Raw genomic sequence first — 22,404 nt, 5'->3', positions numbered from 1 at the left:
ACGGGCAACAATACATTGGCTTATAGGGCAGTCCTTACAGTAGGGATACTGGCCTATACAGAAAAATGCAGGCGGGTGTGGGGTAATACTGCACTTTGGTTGCATTGGTGGTGTATTGGCCAAACGTGCAGGGCAGGGTATGGTGCTGATAGAAAAGGCATTCAGGCATCAAATATCCAAACAAAATCTTTTCAGGCCATAATAATGAAAAGACCTTCTCCAATGATACAAAAAAAAAACTTATACTGAAATGATGGCATCTCCTGAGGTAAAATGTGCCGGAAGTAAAATGAGCCTCCGTTCGGATTTCCGGGTGAGGACTATCTCAGGGGGAACACCATTGCAGGTTAGAAAAATCAGGATAGGGTCGTGGAATCTTGGTAGTCTTACAGGTAAGAGTCTGGAGTTAGTGGATGAGCTCAAACGAAGAAGAGTTCAAATTGCTAGTATTCAAGAAACTAGGTGGAAAGCACAACGGGCGAAAGAACTAGGTGAAGGATACAAATTGTGGTATGTAGGGAGTAGTAACACTAGAAATGGAGTTGGTATAATTGCTGATAGTGAAATGAAAGATAACGTAGTAGAAGTTGTAAGAACGAGTGATAGAATGATGTCAGTGAAATTTGTAATTGATAAAGAGGTATTGAATGTTGTGTGTGTGTGTGTGTGTATGCTCCCCAAACAGGTCTGGGTGAGAATGAAAGAAGAGCTTTCTATGATCAATTAGGAGACGTACTGAGTGATATTCCAGCAGAGGAGAAAGTTATAATAGGAGGTGATTTCAATGCACATGTGGGCCAAACCAAGACAGGATATGAAACAATACATGGGGGATTAGGCTTTGGAACTAAAAATGAAGCTGGAGATGACATGCTTGAATTAGCAACAGCATTGGATATGGCGATTGTTAACACATTCTTTAAAAAGAGAGAAACTCAACTTATCACCTACAAAAGTGGACAACATCAATCCCAAATAGACTACTTCATGATAAGGAAAGAAGACATACGTGAATGCAAGGACTGCAAGGTAATAGTTAGTGAGACAGTAAGCCAACAACATAAGCTGCTTGTTCTGGACATCGAAGTAAAAAGCGAAACTAAACAAAAATATCGGAGAGGACCACAAAAAATCAAGTGGTGGCTGCTGAAAGATGAGAAAGAAGGTCTATTCAGGAGAAGAATAGTAGAAAAAATATGTTGGAACATGAAAGGAAGCCCTAATACAATTTGGAGAAAAATGGCCAGTAGTATTAGAGAGACTGCTATTGAAATACTTGGGAAAACGTCAGGAAAAAAGTTTGAGGATAAAGAGACTTGGTGGTGGTCAAACGAAGTACAAGGAAAAATAAAAGAGAAGAGAAAATTATATAAAAAGTGGGAAGAAACCAGATCCGACACAGATCTTCAAAAGTATATGGTAGCTAAAAAGGAAGCGAAAGTAGCAGTAGCAAAAGCCAAAGCAGAAGCGTATTCAAACCTATACGATGAACTTGATACCAGGGAAGGCGAAACGAAGATATATAAAATAGCCAAACAGAGAGCAAAGAAAGCAAAAGATTTAAATCAGATTAGATGTATCCGAGATGAAAATAATAAAATTCTAGTTCACGAAAGGGATGTTAAAAAGAGATGAAGAAAGTACTTTGACAGCTTATTAAATGAAGAATTTGACAGCCAGCCTGTAGAGTCAACGGAGACAGTAGCAGCAATGGTCACCAAAATAACCAACGAGGAAGTGGCTCAAGCGCTTCAAAAAATAAAGAAAGGAAAAGCGGTAGGACCAGATGATATTCCTGGGGAAGTATGAAGAGCATTGGGAGAGACAGGAACAAGGTAGCTAGCAGTTCTATTTAATAGTGTAGCGGAAGAGAAATCTTGGCCGATCCCCGTATAACAGTAAACACCTCGAGAATGACGTAATCGGATGTGCTAGGCCTCGCCGGAGAATTCTGGAAGGTACGTCACGTAGGCGGAACAAGCCGATAGCTCGAGATGGGAGTCGATTGTTCCAGAATAACAACTGGGTATAAATACGGGCATATTTTGTAAATAAGTTTAGTGTATAAGATAAATTCGTCTGTAACTTATATAAATAAAGTCGTATATAAATTACGAACCGCTAGTTTTATTGTAATTAGAAGTAATTACACTAATCACACTACAATAGAATTATGGAAATCGGACAAATGCCAGACGAATGGAGAAGCAGTATACTGGTACCTGTTTACAAAAACAAGGGAGATATACAACAATGTACAAACTACAGGACTATAAAACTGCTTAGCCACACCATGAAAATATGGGAAAGAGTAATTGACAGACGGATACGTGAAAAGACCGAAATATCCGAGAATCAATTTGGCTTTATGCAGGGTAGATCAACAACAGATGCAATTTTCATTATAAGACAGTTGATGGAAAAATACAGGAGTAAAGAAACAAACGCTCATATGGTATTCATTGATCTTGAGAAAGCATATGATAGAGTTCCTCGAGAGATTCTGTGGTGGGCACTCAATAAGAAAGGAGTCCCTGGTGAATATGTAAAGATTGTGAGGGATATATATGAGGGAGTAGTGACTAGTGTTAGCACAGGTGTGGGAGAGACTGATAAATTTCATGTGAAAGTAGGATTGCACCAAGGCTCTGTGCTTAATCCGTATTTATTCTCATTAGTTTTGGACCAGATAACAGCGAAACTACAGGGTAACATTCCATGGTGCTTAATGTATGCTGATGATGTCGTGTTAGTAGGAAATAGTGAAAGAGACTTAGAACAAAAACTGGAACAGTGGAGACAAGCTCTGGAGGAAAAAGGTTTAAAACTTAGTAGGACAAAAACAGAGTATTTGGAATGTTCATTTAAAGATGGAGCTACTACAAATAAAATGGTATCCTTGGATGGTGAAATTATTGTGAAAAGCAATAGTTTTAAGTACCTAGGATCGGTATTACAGAGTAATGGAGAAATAGATAGAGATGCATGCAGTAGAATTAGGGCTGGATGGATGAAGTGGAAAGAAGCGAGTGGTGTGTTGTGTGACAGAAAAATTCCAATGAAGCTGAAGGGAAAATTCTATAAAACAGCCATAAGACCGGCTATGATGTACGGAACTGAATGTTGGGCAGTGAAAAAGGAAGAGGAACAACGAATGCATGTGGCGGAAATGAGAATGCTTAGATGGATGAGTGGAGTGACAAAGAAGGATAAAATTAGAAATGAGTATATTAGGGGAAGTCTAGGTGTGGCACCAATTGATGCCAAAATGAGAGAGCATAGGTTAAGATGGTTTGGTCATGTTCAACGTCGAGACGTTAATCACCCAATACGAAGAATAGCTGAAGTGCAGATTCCTGGAAGGAGTAGGAGAGGAAGACCAAAGAAGACCTGGGGGGAGGCGATACGGCAGGATATGTTGGTAAAGGGGATTAACATTGATATGACCCAAGATAGAATTGTGTGGAGAAATGCAATTAGGAAAGCCGACCCCGCATAGGGATAAGGCAAAGAGAGAATGATGATGGTCAAAGATATCATACTTCAACCAAACAAGTTTGCTGGCAAGCAGTATTATTAAATTACGGTTTCACATTTTTGCAGAATCATAATCTTGAGGTTTTAAAGTTATTATTTTTATTTGATTAAATTTAAATAAAAATGGATTCAAAAAAAATTCTGGGGCTCAAATCGGAAAAGAAAAGCCGAAAAGTAGAAATAACAAAAAAATGATCTTAGTTCTCTTATCCAATTTCTTAAAAAAGTTAAAGTTAAGTTGTTTTGTCAGATGATGGGTCCAATAAAACTGTAGCCGAACTTTATTTTCGGGGACATTTGCAGATAGCCGCTATCTGATAGCGGGACACCGACTTAAGTCGGTGCCTCGCTGCCCGTAACACACATTTATGACACAAGTAAAATCAAGTCATTAATAGGTAAAAAGCTCTTCTAGCTACCCCTTAAATCAGGTGGCTTAACCACATAAAGTAATACAGAAGACGTCCCATTCTCTAGCGCATCCAAGGTAGCGTTCAGTACAAAGCCTCCTCATTCGTTATGTACTGCGATGGAGAGGGGTGATGGTATAGCTTGGGAAGTCAGATAGACACCACTTCAGGTTATGGGCTGTCAGAGAGGTACCACTCCAGGTTACGCAGTGTGACCGGTTTGATCTTCGAACATGTAGATCTCACTGTTCCATTAGAGCACACATAATGTCCCCGAGGTTGGGGTTGTACGAGTATCTGTGTGTATGATGAGGGAGGGAGGGCGCCTGTGCTAGTTTTGCAGGCGGGCACCTTATACCCTAGCGCCGGCACTGTCAAAGAGTATACTTATTTATTAACTATTTATATTATTTTAGTCTAATAATAAAATAAACTAAGGGTAACATTGTTTGCAGATGTTCTTATAGCATCACTATCAGACACCCTCAATGAGCACCCAGAACTCCTGGCAACGGCCCGAGAAAGCATGAGTCCTACAGCAACAGCGATCCAAGGACATAACTTCATCAGAAAAGTATTGGAGTCAAATTTAGACGACACCAGCCTACGAGATCTATATGAATTCAAGGAAAAAGCCAAGAACAAGTTGATCGAACAGAAGAAAAGCAACAAGTTGCCCAATTACTTGCAGTTCGATTTTTCGAAGTATAAAATGACATAAAATAAATATTTACATCAGTAGAGTATTTGTAACATACATTAATACGTAATGATAACTTTGTGTTACAGTATTGTTCTTTTTTTCTTGCGATTGAGAATAATCTAGAAAGGTTGAATTAATTATGTTAGTTTTTCCACAGTTAAACCGTTGGTAAGTATATAATGGCTCAAAAAAATTGTCTTTTCTAGATTATTCTTAAGACAGAATTATTAAAAAACTATACTTAAGACAGAATTATTTCTAAACTTAACTCTTAAGTTTAATATCAAAAATGACAAGTCCTACCCAAAGCAGACGAATATTTTTCTTTTCGTACTTTCCGTACATATTTAGACATACCTATTTTAACTCCTTTCATTTACCTCTGTTCTGGACTTCTATAATCCAGTATACCTTTTCGAATATCACCATGCCATCTTATTACAGGACTTCTTTTGCTCTGAAATTTTCATATATCGTCGATTAAATTGATTGAATGCCATAAAAATACTTAAAACAATAAATGCTTTGGTCTTAACAAAAAATTTATTCTTTTAGTTAGAAAGTTAATTAGAAAAAGCGATCAAGAACTTATAAGGTAAAATTCATTGAACAACTGGCGACAAAAAATAATATCGAACAAAACTACGGCAGTATTATTGTACCAATACATCGAGATTATGGAGAAAGCTTTAAAATGACGTATTACAAAGTTTGATATACTCATTTATTATTAATATAATTGCGAAAAAAAATTCGGAATTGCATAAAAAAATTATTTTCGCAATAACTGTTATAAAAATTAGTGTACAGCTTTGAAATTTTTGTCAAATAAGGGTTCTTTGGTGCTTAATATGTGATAAAAATTTCAAAGCGATTCATTCAATTGCTTAAATTTTATTCAAATTGTTTAAACCAGAGAGCATTTTTTTGCAATAACATAAGTCAGAAGAAAATGACGTTAGAACCATTCCACATGTGTAAAATGAGAGAGCATGAGCTATATTTTCAACTTGGTTTAAAAAAAGTGAATAAGAAATGCATTTATTAGTAATAAACAATTATGCAAAAGTATGGTAAATCTTTCCTTATCAACTTTTGATTTTGTTATATAAGAAATTATACATATTTATTACAATTTTTTATCAATTATGATGTAGATAACATTACTTGGTAGTTGTGCACTTAAAACAGATACTAAAACAAACAAAAACAGACCTTAAAACAAATCCGAAAATTAAACCAAACATAGCTACTCGGGGAGCAAGGACCTTTCTCGTCTTTGCGGAAGATGTGGATGTAAATAGTGCGACAATCAACATTAGTGAAGACGGATATTTTATTGACATTTGAAGAAGCTGCATTAAATATCGGTCTAAAGGGAAATGAAGACAAAACAAAATACATGGTCATTTCAAAACAAGAACGGTTGCGAATGAGGTAAAATGTTACTATAGACGATCATGACGTTTCAGTGGTTAAAGCTTTTAAAGATCTAGGAGCAACAATAAGAAATGACAACAAAGTAGAACAAGAAGTTGAAACGCGACTAATGGTGGGAAACTTTCTTTGCAATGCAACATCTAATAAGGTTAAAACTTCGCTCATATAGTGCAAGAATTACAATATACAAAAACATAACACGACCAGCAGTCGCGTATGCCAGTGAAACTTAAACGCTAATAAAAAATGTAATAAATGAATTGCTAGTGAATCCTTCGAATTATATATGGTCCTTGCATAGATAGCGTGGCAAGCGAATGGAGGCGCAGACATATAGAGTTAAAATTTCTCCAAGAGGAAAATTTACTGAGGTAAGTATATAAAGGCCAATAGACTAGGAGGAACAGATGTTATATGCAATAATGGCAATAGCCTTGTAAACAATGTGTTTATGCCCTAAAAAAAGGTGGAACGATGCAGTAGGAGAGGACCTGGAGAATATGGGAGTGAGATAATGGGAAATAATGGCATAGGACCGACAAACATGGTAGGCAATAGTAAACTCAGCAAACACACGAAGATTTATAACGCCATTGAGAATGGTGCAGATTATACCTGGTATTGCTTCTTCCATGTATTACTGAGTTTATGAACAATTTTCTATGCGTGTCTAATTTTCTATTCCATATATCACAAGTGAAAGTAACCATTGCTTAAGTATTCCGATTTTTCATTCTCATTGTCTGCCGTAAGTAGGTACGTTAATATGTATGTTGCTGTGTTAATGATTTGTTCCTGGGTTATCAGAAATATTTTGTTTTACGCGTGTTTACTTTTAGTCTTATCTCTTCTGATTGTTCTCGTACTTATAGCATCCCTTTTGCAGAGATTTTTTGCGTTTAATACGGTTTTATCGGAGTAGTATTATATAAAAAATTCTGTCTTAACACTATTTAGAATTATTTGAACTATATATGTTTATATTTATTTACATAGCTATAAAATTAGTTGCATAAGATATCTTAATACTTGTTTTGTAGTACCATTTTTACATTCCCTCCAAATGAACATAGAAGAATAGTTACTACCTATATTGGGACCCATTTAACAAGAAACTCCCAAATTAATGGCTCAATATTACTGTAATATTAGAGAAGCACCTATATACAAATAATTGCTAGTGTATACGTAAAAAAGTAGCTAAAGAATTAATTTTAAGAGCCTCTTAAAGTTTTAGCATCTTTAAACTGTCAGTACGATTATTGCCACGATATTTTAAGAGAAAAATACGTAAAAGTTATACTTATTGAAATAAGAATATGAAAGAAAGAAAAATAAGACAATCTATATAAGCGAGCTTCCTATACAATTATAAAACTGGCAAATATTTTATGTAGATATTCATATTCAAATCAGGCAACAATTTTTTTGTCCGTCATTCTAGTAAAGTGACTGTCCCTTTTTTTCTGCTTAGTGTATGCTCGTTTATACCCTATACATTAACATTTTGTTCGGATCCAGTGCCGGATTAACCATTAGGCAAAGTAGGCGGTTGCCTAGAGGCCTCGACCCTAAATGGGGCCTCGTGCCTGGTAGCCCTAAAACGAAAAAATAATAATTATAATTAAATGAAAACTATAAATCACATATATTGAAAAATTCAAATATCGCCCAATACCATAAACTCGGTTTCACACGGAAATCCACAGCTAGTGAAGCCACCAATGAAAAAGCACGTGATGAAATAGAAAAAGCTGAGGAAAACATCGCTTCCGTAACTGAAGAAGATGAAAAAAACATACAATGTCAGTTATATTCCAGCTCAAGAAAAGAACCAAAAACTAAGCTAAGTTAGAAATTGAAGTTACAGGTAAATTGGGCCCAGAATTCGGAAACAACGTAGGATTATGGAATACCATAACTGAAGAAATATGGAAATTTTGGATTGGGAAAGGTTCTTCAGAATGAAAAAATCTTGATGGAAGCTTTTCAGCACCAAAAAGAAATTTTGAGGGCATTACACAAGATTTTTACACAATCTAAGGTTTTTAGAAAATATATCAGTGTAACAAAATTTAAAAGAGATTGGCTAACGTACTCTTCCTCAAATGAAAATGTTTACTGCTTTCCATGTATACTTTTTGGCGAACATGGCTAACATTTGGCGAACACTCATCGACAAGCAGCGCCTTCGTGGTCGAATTGACAACTCTTTGGAAATTTAATTTGATCAAGAACGAGGTTACTGGATTCTTGTTTTATCTTTTCGCGGATTAACATTTAGAAGTGATACAGAGATCTTTCGTTCACAAAATAATGGGAACTAGTTAATCATATTAGAGCTACTTACAGAGTACGATCCTCTTTAAGCTAAGTATGGCAATAACGGTACTGGAAAGCCTTCTTACTTATCTTCAAATATCTGGGTAGAAGTAATGAGAAAACACGTTTTGAATACAATTGTTAAAGAAGGAAGCCAAATACTACTCCTTAAGTGTCGATTCAATACCAGATTTGTCTCATATTGACCAGTTGACTATTTATTAAGATATCTAAATCCAGCTGATGGTAAAGTGTATGAAGGTTTTCTAACACTCATACCCATAAGTAGCGATACTGGAGAAAATCTTTTTTATGCTGTTTTAATCGTTTAAACCGACTGGGGCATTGATGTAAACGACATGAGGAGACAATCATTCAGCAAACATGTTAGGTAAATAATATAATGGTATCCAGGCTCATTTATCTAAGATTAATTAACTTGCAATTTACATTCTTTCTTTTCCTGCACACTCGCTTAATTTAATTGGAGTAAGTGCTGCTGAAAGTTGCGTTGGAGTAATATCGTATTTTGAGTTTGTTCAGTCCGCGTACAACATTTTTTCAGCCTCTACCCACCGTTGGAAAGTTATGATCAAATGCTTAAATGAAACTTCACTAAGCGATCCCATTCACCACAATCTAGTCATTAAAAGAACAAGCAGCATAAGATGGAGTGCAAGGACTGACGCAACAAGAGCTTTGTCTAGAGGCTACAACGTCTTTAAATCTCCTGTGCAGTCTCTTGCTGAAAACACTAATGAAAAGGATAAAACAGTTTAAGATGCTAAGTGTTTGTTTTGGGCAATATTTTAGAACGGATTAACGCTGTTAGTAAATCATCACAGAGAGAAGAGATTGAACTTAAAACTGCAGATGGAGGATGGAGATGGATGGGTTAATCGAGGTGGTTTTGGAGGGAGAAGGCGGAGACCTTAAGGGGCCTCATAGCTTGGGTTGCCTAATGTCTAGGGGCCTAAAGATTCTTAATCCGGGACTGTTCGGATCTCGTCACTCCATATTCGATCTTTCAGCGGGCTTCCTGTAATTCTTGTGAATGTTATTATTTCGGCTGTTTCGTATTTTCTGCATAGGTACTCTGTGTATATTTTGGCTGTTTCCGGCCTTGTTTTTGTTGCATATGTCATTATTTGTCTTATAATGGCCTTATACACTCTTGATTTCATCTCAGTGTTATTGTGTCGGTTATGCCATTTAGTGTTATGAAGGTATCCCGCTAATCTATTTGCTCTTTGTATTAATTTGATCTTTTATTTATTTTTCAGCATCTCTGTGGCTGGACTATATAATATATTTGTACTCTCGTGGTAAGACTAGTTGGTCATCTACATTTGTCTACCACCCAATATTATCTCTAATACTTTATTCTTCTCTACCATTTTATCTTTAAAAAGGCTAAGAATTAAAGGAAAATAATTCCTTTAAATCTTAGCTTCTCCGTTTTCTTCTACTATTCTAGTATTTTTTACAGTATTTCATCAACTTTAGTCAATCATTAACCATTCATTTAACCTCAATGTCCTCAACTATGGCAATATTATTTTGTATAAAATAACATTAAAAATATTACTTATAGACATTCATATACGAACTTTTTTCGCTTCAAAAGAGCAAAATGTGTCAAAATACAGGTAGAAAATATTCTTTCCATTTTTTCACTTTTAAAACATTTTTTTTCGACAAGTTTCTCATCTCATTAACTGCATATTTCTTTACAGCTTATTTAAAATAGATGTATTATGTTATAGAAAATAGTACCTAATCATTTTAGATAAATCTTACTAAGAGTACCTTAAAGTAATTTATTACAACATTATCTTCCAACAGTAACAGAAAAAACATGGATCGTTCTAAGATATTGACTTGATTTTTTATTGCTTTAAACTTTTTGTATTAGCTGGGGAGATTTCCTGGAGAATATGTTATCTTCTTTTGTAGTGTAAGTGTAAGTCTTTTTTAACAAATAGAAGGAAACGAACAACATACGTGAATCTAGTAAATACAAAATCAAACTCTTATCTTACAATTTATGGAAATATAGTAATTGCATTCAGACATACATCAGAGAGAGAAACTACAGAAGTTATGTAAATAAAAAATAGACAAATCATTTGAGTGGTTAGCGTACAAAGGCACCATCCACTTTGATGACCATAAACGAAAACGATTTAATAATCTATTTTTTACGAAATTCGAAATGTGCAAAAGTTTACATTTTTTGGCAAAATCTTGCTAAAGTTTTGACCAATAAAGGCAATAGGTGGCGTAGAAGAACAATAATTCGTCAACCTCTCGTGTTTGGATCGATAATCAACATAATTTTATTCGATAATAAGACAATCAAATCTGTGAGAATCATCGCCATATAGGTTTAGGATAAGACAGTTCTAATATAGTGTATTATAAGAAGATCTATATCCAATAGTGTTGAAATGGCAATTAAAAACTGAGTGGGAGATAGAAAATTTTAATTTAGAATCTAAAACATTTTGTGTTGCCATTATTTACCATAGCCTACAATTTGAAAAATTAAAAATATAATACCACAATTCTGTGTGAAAAAATAATTATAAAGGGTGTTTCATTAATAATTGTCCATATAGTAACTGGAAAAACCTTAGCACAAAATACGAAGATTTAACCTAAAACACTTAAATAAAATGTGGTTCCTTACTGAGTTACAGGGTGTTTTATCTAAAAATTTAAAAACTATTTTTGCTTAGAATTTTAAAACTATTCGACGTATCCTATTCATACTTGTCAAAAAGTGCGACTACTAGACACCCTACTAAAGTATGATAAACAAAGGTTTCTAGCTACTACCAGAGGCGTACGACAAGGGATGGTGAATGGTTGACCCTTCCCAAATTCTACGCCACTGGAGGAATTACGATTTCAGTGCTATTTTTAGATTATCCAATACTTTTGACGTAAATAATATACTCTTCATTGGTAACGATAGTCATTAGTTTTCGAGATATTTGAAGTTAAATATGAGACGGCACAGTTATTTTGATTAATTTATGATATAATTCATATGATTAAAATTTAAAAATTATTTGTACCCAGTACTTTAAAACTATTTGGCATATCCTTATCATACTTGGCAAAAAGTGTAGGTATTGTGCACCCTACTAAATTAAGATAAATAAACGTTTCTAGCTACTACCAGAGGCGTACGACAGGGGATAGTGGCTGGTTGACCCTTCCCAAATTCTACGCCACAGACGAAATTGCTATTTTTGTGTAATTTTTTGATTTTGCAATACTTTTTATGTAAATAATATACTCTTTATTCGTAACGATAAAATGATTAGTTTTCGAGATATTTGAAATTAAAAATGAAGCGACACATTACATTAATCAAAATAACCGTGTCGTTTCATTTTTAACTTCAAAGATCTCGGAAACTAATGCCTTTATCGTTACGAATGAAGAGTATATTATTTTCATAGAAAGTATTGGAGAATCCGAAAATTTAACTAAAATAGCAATTTCGCCAGTGGCGTAGAATTTGGAAAGGGTCAACCATTCACTTTCCCCCGTCGTACGCCTCTGGTAATAGCCAGAAACGTTTGCTTAACATAATTTAGTAGTTTGTATAGTACCTATACTACATGCCAAGTATGAAAAGGATACGTCGAATAGTTTGAAAATGCTGAGGAAAAATAATTTTTAAATTTTTAGATAAAACACCCTGTAACTAAGTAAGGAAGCACATTTTATTTTAGTGTTTTAGGTTAAATCTTCGTATTTTGTGCTAAGGTTTCTCCAGTTACTATATGGACAATTATTAATGAAACACCCTGTATATAATACCTAAATGCACTAAGAATGAATTTAAGAATATCATTTTAAGTTGATAAAACATATCAGTGTAAGATTAAGAAGATCCAAGTTGGTATACAGCAAAATTCGCAAATAAGTTATGAAGAAGAGAATTTATCTAGATAGACACTTTGCACAGAAGCTTAAAACTTATATTATAAACTCGGTGACATCTTTAATCTCTACAAGAAAATTGAGGATATTCGATAAAAAAAGATACATAATGACCAAGATGAACTAGGAATGTATCCTGATTCATATCCATACATTTCTGGGTCAGCAGCACAGTTTAGTTAGATGCTACATATCCCTAGTGTTTTTATGAATCATAGACACTTGCAGATACAGCTGCGTACAGCGTGTATTGGAGACCGTCGATTAAATCAATGAAATACTGAAAGGCGCAGTATGTAGAAATTGTTTCTTCAGAAAACTCTAACAAACATGAAGCCTTGAGAATATATCTGAGAAAGCTCTTCAATATAAACACTATTTACATACACATTTTACTGATGTTGTCCATTAAGAAAAAATGTTCAACAGAATGCTCTTGTCAATATAATTTGTAGTAGTTATTTTGAATAACTTAATTCTTTCCATATGCCGGTGTCTTGTGGGAGTTAAGGAGACCTATGTCCAGTAGTGAACGTATACAGGTTTATGATGATGATGATGATGGCGATGATTTTGGATGACATAGGTCTGGATCGACGATGAATTCAGATAATAGCCGGTTTGTACTGCTATCAGCTATCTGACATTAAAATTAAAGGACAGAGGTCCAAAGATTAGGAGGAATAGTCTATCTCCGGTTTTGTTCAATTTATTTGAGAAAAGACGTTTGAATAAGCTTTGCAAGACAGAACAGAAGATATAATTGCCAGCCGAGGAATATTCAACAACTTAAGATATTCTGAAGGCACAGTTTTGCTATCCATGGATCAAAATGATTTATAGATTGTAGATACTTCTATCAGTGGCACCAGACAATAGTAAAGAAATATAGGTATTTGAAAGTTAATACAAAGAAAACCAAATAAATGACTATCAGCCAAAAATATAGCTAACAAGCCATATGATATCAGACTAGATGGAAAAACAAAAAATGAAAAGTGGGATTTATCTCAGGAAATTAGAAAATTAAAAACAGGATTGTAAAAGCCAGGGTGATGGACTATCGTGTCTCCTATTTAACCTGGCATTAGAAAAAAATAATTCGAGAGTCCCAGATTCCTACGAATACGAATGGTACTTTCTTTAACAAATCAGTACAAACTCTCGGAGACGCAGATGACATACACATCATAGATAGATCCAAAGAATCTCTGACTGAAGCATTTCAAAAGAAGATGAATGTTCAAAAGACCAAATATATGTGTTGCACTAGGTCAAGCAACCCGACACCTATGTACAAGAATAATAATTGATGATCTAGAACTAGAAGGTGTCGACACCTTCATATACTTAGGTTCACTGCTAACTAAAGATAACAATGTCAGTGAAGAAATTAAAAGAAGAATAGTGCCCGCCAATAAGTGTTACTATCGCTTGAGAAGACAGATGGCCTCAAAAATACCTAGAAAAATTAAATTGAGTATATCATCATCATCATGGTGCTACAGCCCTTAGAGGGCCTCGACCTTCTCAAGCGTTCTACGCCATTCTGTTCTGTCCCTTGCCTGCACTTTCCAGTTGCCGACTCCGATCTTCTCGGCATCTTGTGTTACCCCGTCCATCCACCTCAACTTTGGTCTACCCCGTCTTCTCATTCCCACGGGTTGAGCTGTTAGAATCCTTATTTTCATGTTCGATTCAGGGGCTCGGGCTACATGTCCTGCCCACTGCAGGCGATTTCGCTTAATTATAGTGATAATATCTTTCCCACCAAACGTTTGCTTGTAGATGTTCTGCAGTTCAAAGTTATATCTACGCCTCCATATTCCGTTCTCACAAACCGCTCCGAATATCTTGCGTAGTACCTTTCTTTCAAAAATTGATAGAGCGGATTCATCTCTTTTAGTTAGCGTCCATGCCTCTGAACCATATGTGAGAACGGGGACTATCAATGTTCTATACAGCCTTATACGAGTTTTTTGAGACAAACGTTTGTTAGATAAGTACTTTGATAGACCATGATAACACCTGTTTGCAATTATTATTCGCCTTTTTATTTCCTCAGATGTGTCATTATTGGGGTTAACCGATGTCCCTAGATATATGAACTCTTTGACCGCTTCGAAGTTTTGGTCATTGATGATTAGATCTGCGTCAACATTTCCAGCTCTTGTGTTTGTGTTGGTCGCCATGAATTTTGTTTTATTTTGATTTATATGTAACCCCATTAGTTCTGCTGCTGCTACTAGATCGGTTAGGATTTCCGCAGTTCTCGCCCTGGTTCTTGTTATAATGTCCACGTCATCTGCATATGCAAGAATTTGGACTGATCTATTAAATATTGTTCCTCTGCTTTCTAAATTAGCGTCTCGTACAACTTTTTCTAAGGCTACATTAAAAAGCTGACACGCCAGCGCATCTCCCTGTCTTAACCCCTTATGTATTTCGAATGGGGTTGACGAGTCGTTCTGAATTTTTACTGCTGATAGCATCTTCGCCATTGTCACTTTTATCATAGATATGAGTTTTTTTGGAATTCCCAACTCATTCATAGCATTGTAAAGACTTGGTCTTAAGACACTGTCATATGCCGCTTTAAAATCGACAAAAATATGGTACATACCTATGTTAAACTCTTACGCTTTTTCGAGGATCTGTCGTAGTGTAAAGATCTGGTTAATGGTTGAACGTCCGCGCCTGAATCCTGCCTGATATTCTCCTAGAAACGTTTCAGTATAGGGCTTCAATCTCTCGTGTAGAATGTTTGACAATATCTTGTATGCTTTATTTAGGAGAGTTATTCCGCGGTAATTATTGCATTCCAGTTGGTTTCCCTTTTTGTGTAACGGGCATATTAAGCCTAAACTCCATTCTTCAGGCATTTGCTCCTCAGACCAAATTTTACAAACAATTTCTCGCATCACCTTGGTGATCTGCTCTCCACCGTGCTTAAATAACTCTGCTGGGATGCCATCGCTGCCTGGAGATTTGTGGTTCCTTAGTTTTTCAATAGATATTTTCACTTCTTCTACCGAGGAGGTTCCACGAGCTCCTCATTTCGGTATTCCAGCTCTATGTTGTTAGTAGGTATTACAAATTGAGTATATACAAAACACTAATAAGATCAGTGCTAACAAATATGGTTCAGAAACTTGGTCACTTACACAGAATGACCAAGAACTGCTCAAACGTTTTGAGCGAAAACTCCTAAGACTAGACTAAGAATATATGGAGGCATAAAAGAATAAGGTTTGTGGCGTAGGCATTACAACTTTGAGTTGTATAGAAGTTTTGGAGAACCTGACGTTGTAAAATGCATTAAGGTAGCACGCCTTAGATGGATAGGTCATGTAGTCAGACGAGAGGAAGATGCCATAGTCAGAAAAGTTTTTGACCGAAGAGGGCCGATAGGACAACGAGCAAGAGGACGACCGAGACTTAGGTACCAACACAACCTAGAAAATAACTTGAAATCTATTGGAATTAGAGCATGGAGAATAGTTGCCAGAGACAGAGGCGAACGGAGGATTGTTCTGAAGAAGGCTTTGGCTCATAAAGAACTGTAACGCCACTGATGATGGTGATGATTGTAAAAGCTAAAACATTATTTAGAAGATGCAAAACGTTTAACCAACAAAGGGCGATGAATTACTATAAGAATGCGGTTAATCAGCATTTTGCTGAATGAAAGCATGGCCTTTCAGTGAAGTAATGTGTAAAAGAATTGAGGCCTCTGAGATGTGAGCGGAAAAATGGGGATATCGTAGATCAACAGAGTGACAAATAAAGAAGTTTTGCAGCGTCTATAAAGATAAATTCTGCGTACCATAAAAAGGAAAAAGTTGAAATACTTTGCCGCGTGATGAGAAATCCCAAATATGAAGTAGGTACTACATGTAATTATTCAGAGAAAAATATAAAGCAAACGTGGTTGTGCATGACGAAGAACATACTGGCTCAAGAAACTCTCCCAGTGGTATAGAGTCAGCAACATGACATTATTTAGGTCCCCTGAGGACAAAGTAACGATCATGTGACATGCGACTGGTCGCCAATGTTCTGGGAGGACAAGACACTTAAAGAAGAAGAAAAATCGTTTTATCATTATAAAAAAAAGTTTTAAGACTAAAATCGTTTTATTATTTAATATTATTTTGTTACTGATTTAAATTATTTTATTTGTATCTTACAGCGGTCCATGTGGCGCATTTTTGATCTCATGTAGTGACTATATTTATGTACGACATAATATCAATTCGTAGGTATAATAGGAGAATAATGTCCACTAACCGTACTTATTTTAAAGGACCAAATACCTAATATATCTCTTAAAACAGCTTGATGTACTGACATATACATTCTACACTGTAAAAAAGGAACTATTAGTTTTGTTTAGGATAATTTGACTGAGAACGTAAGTGCTGGAAAATGTATATATTATAGAGGTTATTATAAACAGAAATTTAATAAATGTATAAATGCATTGTGTGTTTTTATTGAATACAAATATTGGGCAGCTTTCACAGAAGATCATGAAATGTGTATACAGGGTGTTTCATTGGGAAAGTAACATACCTTAACTGTAGAAAGAGGACACTTAGGCAGTCTCAAAAATATCATACTTAATGGGTCTTACTCCATTAATAACAAAGATACTGGGTGTTTTATCTATTTTGCCATTTTCGTAATTGGTTCATAACTTTTTAACCATACTGTATATTTATTTTATATTTGGCAGGCAAATATCATTTAAGATGTACAATACATTTATTTATTTTTAATTGAAAAAATCCAGGATTGGATTAAAAAATATTGGAAAAATATTCCGAAATATATATTTTAAAATAGATTTTTCAGTTGAAAAGAGGATAAAAAACTAATTTCAGAAGTACACTTTGAATTTTCGGCAAAATGATTTTTCTGTTGAAATTTTGAATTTGAATTCTGAAATTAAGTGAATTGCGAGAGCTCTAAGTGGAAAAAACTTGAAATACAGCTTACAACTTGCCAACCACACTGTATATTGATTTTATATTTAACACGCGAATAGTCTTTTAGGTGTCCAATCAATTAATTTATTTACAATTATAAAAAATCCAGGTCCGGATTAAAAAATATTGTATAAATGTTCCGACCCAAAAAACACCTTGTATATTATTTTTTTTTTTTAAATGGATTATGCATTTGAAAAAAGGATGAAAAACAAAATTAGTGATATATGTACTTTGAATTTTTGGCAAAATTATTTTTCTGGTAAAATTTTGAATTTGAATTCTGAAATTATGTGAATTGCGAAGCTCAAAGTAAAATAAATTAAAATATGACTTAATTTTAATTAATACCATTATTTAATCTAAATTGGTAAAATATTAACATTTACACACATAACAATAATTTTTGATGACCTCTCTGTGGCTCAGTGGTAAGAGCGCCTACCTTTGGATCGAAAGGTCGTGAGTTCGAATCTCACCAGGGTCAGAAATTTTTCGTTTATAATAAATTAAAAAATGAAAATAGTTTCTGTCCTTGTACTCACCGGAGGGACCGCAGACGTTCGGATACAATTAGCGATACAAAAAAATAATAATTTTTAATGGTGATAATTTTGAATAAGTACTTTAGTTTTGAATAGTTATTATGCTGCAAATTTTCGCTGTTTTGTTATAATTTTTAGATATTTTGTTAATTAAAGTGACGTATTTTTTATTGACCCTTTATTATTTATTCATTATTTAAAGATGAATATTCGCCAAAAACTATTTTTCACACATAATAAAAAAACACTAAAATATTAACATTTTACAAATTTAGATTAAATAATGGCATTAATTAAAATTAAGTCACATTTTAATTTTTTCTACTTAGGGCTCTCGCAATTGACATAATTTCAGAATTCAAATTCAAAATTTTACCAGAAAAATCATTTTGCCGAAAATTCAAATTATACGACTAATTTTGTTTTTCATGCTCTTTTCAAATGCAAAATCCATTTTAAAAAAAATTTAATGTACAGGGTGTTGTTTTTGGGTTGGTACATTTTTCCAATATTTTTTAATCCGGACCTGGATTTTTACAATTGTAAAGAAAATAGTTTATTGTACACCTTAAATGATATTTGCGTGCCAAATATAAAATAAATATACAGTGCGGTTAAAAAGTTATGAACCAATTAAGAAAATGGAAAAATAGATAAAACACCCAGTATCTTTGTTATTAATGGGTCTTGTATGTTACTTTTCCAATGAAACACCCTGTATAAAAGACAAGTGATTTTACTAGACTGCGTGACTTGTGGCATTGGGATTTTATAAGACTAGATAGTAAAATCTTACCAAGATCGAAATATAACAGAATATAGGTGAGAGCAGTTACGATTCGTATATTTTTTACTCTTAGGGCGAACCAGACGGGTCACTCTGCAGCACTACTCTGTGGATCCACAAAAAAGTTTCCGATGATTGGCCGTTGGTTCTTATGGTCAACATACCGATAGTTTATGGTATCTCCGATATTTTATGGTTCTGGTTCTGAGATCTGAACGATGGATTTTCAAATGTGCCATAAAACTGAACGATCTCATCTGCGATGGGTTTTCTGCGATGGGATCGTCGGCGTCCGTTTCAGCCTCATTATAAAACCATAAAATTTCGTTTTTAAATAGGTAAACACAATAAAATTTCATTCGAAATGTTTCTCGGGGTGAATTAATAAAATCAGTTCTTCTTTAACACGTTCGCTGCGTATATTATTAAAGTACTTCTCTTAGAACCTGAAATGATTTTTGTGATGTAATGTAAGTGGGCAAATGTCACTCATATTTTTTCATGTTCATATTTTTTTAGTTAATTTCAACAGTACACATGCAGAGCTAGACTCTAGTAGCAAAACATACGGGCCAAAGTGATAATGAATATTGTGAAAATTAATATTTGATAAAGCTTTTTACAAGAGAAGAACAAACTCTAGGTTTTGCTCTACAGTAAATATTTTGCTAGTTTCGATTTTGTTTATGCTATAAAGTTCTTGTTTACTTAGTGCATGACAATACTGATTTTTTATCACAGATCTACGTCATTTAACTTTGGATGAGATAAGTAGAGCTAGAGGTCCTCTTCAATATGGCATGCATCAAGCTAATGTAGTTGCATGAGAGCATGGGAGTCTCCCAAAGTATTACAAGCCAATTGTGGCAGCATTTCTGAGACACTGGAAGTCCAGCTTTACGTAACCTAGGAAGTGAGTCCGCTACAACTGCAGCTCAAGACCGATTTTAGTGTTAACTGCTAGAAGACATCCAACAATTGCAGCAACTGAATTGGTTAGCGACTTGTAGATGTAGACAGCACACCAGGCAACCATAGCCTATGATACTGTAGGAAATCGTATCCATGAAGCTAATACCCACAATCGAAGGCAGTTGAGATATCCAAATATCTCCAGAGGCAATCGCCCTGCAAGATTATATTGGTGCCAAGAATATCAAAACTGGGATGGAAATGATTGGGCTTATTCTCCGACGAATCTAGATTTGGAATTAATCCAGATTATCATGAAGTAAGAGTGTGAAAACGATCAGGAAATAATGTAGAACGCTTGAAACATGTTCATAGAGGTGGTGCAGTAATGATATGGAGTGGAATAATAGTTGGTAGCTGAACGGACCCCGTTTTTTCAAACCGATTCCTTACAGCTCAGCAGTACCTCGACACCATTCTACAATCCATCAATCATCTGTTTGTTGATGCGGTTGGTCAAAACTTCCACCACATGCATGATAATGCCCGTTCACACGTTGCATGCCCAGTGACATACTGGCTTACCATTGATGTGTTGACTTGTACAGCACAATCGCCTCAATCCCATGGAGCATATATGGGACATGCTTCAACAAAAACTTGTTCCACATATGGGTAACCAATACACGCCGTTTCGTTTCCGAGAACGTCTGATAGAAAAATGGGCAAACGTACATCAAAAGGGTATCGAAAATCTCATTCGGTCTATGAATGACAGATGTAGAGTGTGGACCTACGTGTAGAGTGTGTATAAATCAGGGTGGACCTTATTATGACCATATTTTGTGATGACTTATTATTTTTCTTTTAATTGTACTTCTCGGTATTTTTGACATTTCTGAAAGACATTCTGGTTATTTTTGACATTTCAAATTTACTCAAAGCAATTAAAGAAGAAATTACGTCTCTTTTTAAAAAAATATCCCTAGACTTTTCCGATGTGTATATGTAAAATTTATTAAAATATGAGTGAATTTTTAATAATGTATTGATTTTATAAATTGAACTTTCAATGTAACAGTTTTATAAAATTAACGAAAAATCATTAACCATTATTTATTGCAATAATTAAACTTAAATATTATTTTTCTCATCCACTATAATTTTTAAAAACTTACTGTTATTTTGCTGCCCTGGTACAAGAAATTTGCTGTACAATGTTGCCAACATGGCTTGAGTTGCACACCAGGTTTGACGATAAGTTTGATCGTTTGTGACCCGTTTTATGTGGAGTGGACGTTACATCCCAGACGAGCGACTGTGGCCAGCCACAGTCGCCGATCTTCACTGCTAGTGGCGTCCACTAGCCGCAAAACCCATTCAGATGGACCACTTTTGTAGCTGCCACAGATATTGACGAGAGTTTACACGCTGAGCGCGTAAAATGAATTTTGATTCCGAAAGATTTTTAATTAAAGTCCAAAACAGACCGGCTATATGAGATACAAGAACTCGAGGGTATAGTTATAGGGCATTGAAAGGAAAAGCGTGGGACGAGATCTTTGAATTATTTGTTCCTGATTTTAAAGAAGGTAGCCCTATCGAAAAGAATGAATCCGGTAAGCAATATTTTCTCTATTTATATTTACATTTTATTATACATCTTGTCTAGGAAGGAGACCTTCCTCGTCTGAATCCATCATTGAACTGAACAAAACAAATACTCACAATCTTGTTTGTTTATTTAGGTTAAACAGTATGGTCCCATCCTAGGCCAAAAAAGGTTTTATTGTTTGTTGTAGAAAACAAAACGATAAGATATCAGTTAAAAGGAGGTTGCAAGTTAACATGTTTAGATATATTTAATGTAATCATCTACTTAAAACAGGACCACGTTCACTCAGTTGTAAGTTTGGGAATCTTACTATTTATCTGTGTTTTTTGTGTTGAAAATTGTATCAAACTATTTTAGGGCTGTGGGATACCAGATGTACTGGTTAATTTTTTATGTGCTTCTTTCTGTGATATAGCTGCTTTTCTCTTACTTATTTACTTACTTCGTGGCGTTAAAACCCTTCGTGGGTTTTAGCCGACTCGAAAACATGCCTCCACTGTTTTCTGTCTTAGCTGCTTTTGTCTGGTCCTTCTTAATTCCATTTATTGAGTTTTGTGGCATTTTTTCAAATTCTACTAGCACATTCTATGACCAATTAGGAGACGTCCTGAGTGATATTCCGTCAGAGGAGAAAGTTATAATAGGAGGTGATTTCAATGCACATGTGGGCCAAGCCAAGGCAGGATAAGAAGCAATACATGGGGGATTAGGCTTTGGAACTAGAAATGAAGCTGGAGATGACATGCTTGAATTAGCAACAGCATTGGATATGGCGATTGTTAACACATTCTTTAAAAAGAGAGAAACTCAACTTATTACCTACAAAAGTGGACAACATCAATCCCAAATAGACTAATTCATGATAAGGAAAGAAGACATACGTGAATGCACGGACTGCAAGGTAATAGTGAGTGAGACAGTAAGCCAACAACATAAGCTGCTTGTTCTGGACATCGAAGTAAAAAAGCGAAATTAATCACAAATATCGGAGGTTATCACAAAAAATCAAGCGGTGGCTGCTAAAAGATGAGAAAGAAGGTCTATTCAGGAGAAGAATAGTAAAAAAATATGTTGGAATATGAAAGGAAGCCCTAATACAATTTGGAGAAGAATGGCCAGTAGTATTAGAGAGACTGCTATTGAAATACTTGGGAAAACGTCAGGAAAAAAGATTGAGGATAA

The 22,404-nt window shown here is 34.9% G+C and overlaps 1 protein-coding gene across 7 annotated transcripts in view; it reads left to right on the top strand.

Moving 5' to 3' along the window:
• The window catches only part of LOC114336036 (uncharacterized), a 1,032,611-nt gene that overhangs the window by 526,365 nt on the left and 483,842 nt on the right, over positions 1-22,404 (top strand). For 2 of the 7 annotated variants that reach the window (XM_050642549.1, XM_050642552.1), the window contains exon 11: positions 4,403-16,855. The exons of 3 other annotated variants lie outside the window; for them this stretch is intronic. In XM_050642549.1, coding sequence (XP_050498506.1) covers positions 4,403-4,668 — 266 coding nt within the window. In that variant the 3' untranslated portion in view covers positions 4,669-16,855. Of the gene's footprint in view, positions 1-4,402; positions 16,856-22,404 lie in introns of those variants that run through there. 2 more of the 7 variants (XR_007696076.1, XR_007696075.1) reach the window with 2 other exon arrangements.

The sequence above is a fragment of the Diabrotica virgifera genome, chromosome 2 (genome assembly GCF_917563875.1).
Source record: "Diabrotica virgifera virgifera chromosome 2, PGI_DIABVI_V3a".
NCBI lineage: Eukaryota > Metazoa > Arthropoda > Insecta > Coleoptera > Chrysomelidae > Diabrotica > Diabrotica virgifera.
Note: the sequence above shows the minus strand (reverse complement) of the source record. Positions and strands in the feature narration are given on the sequence as shown.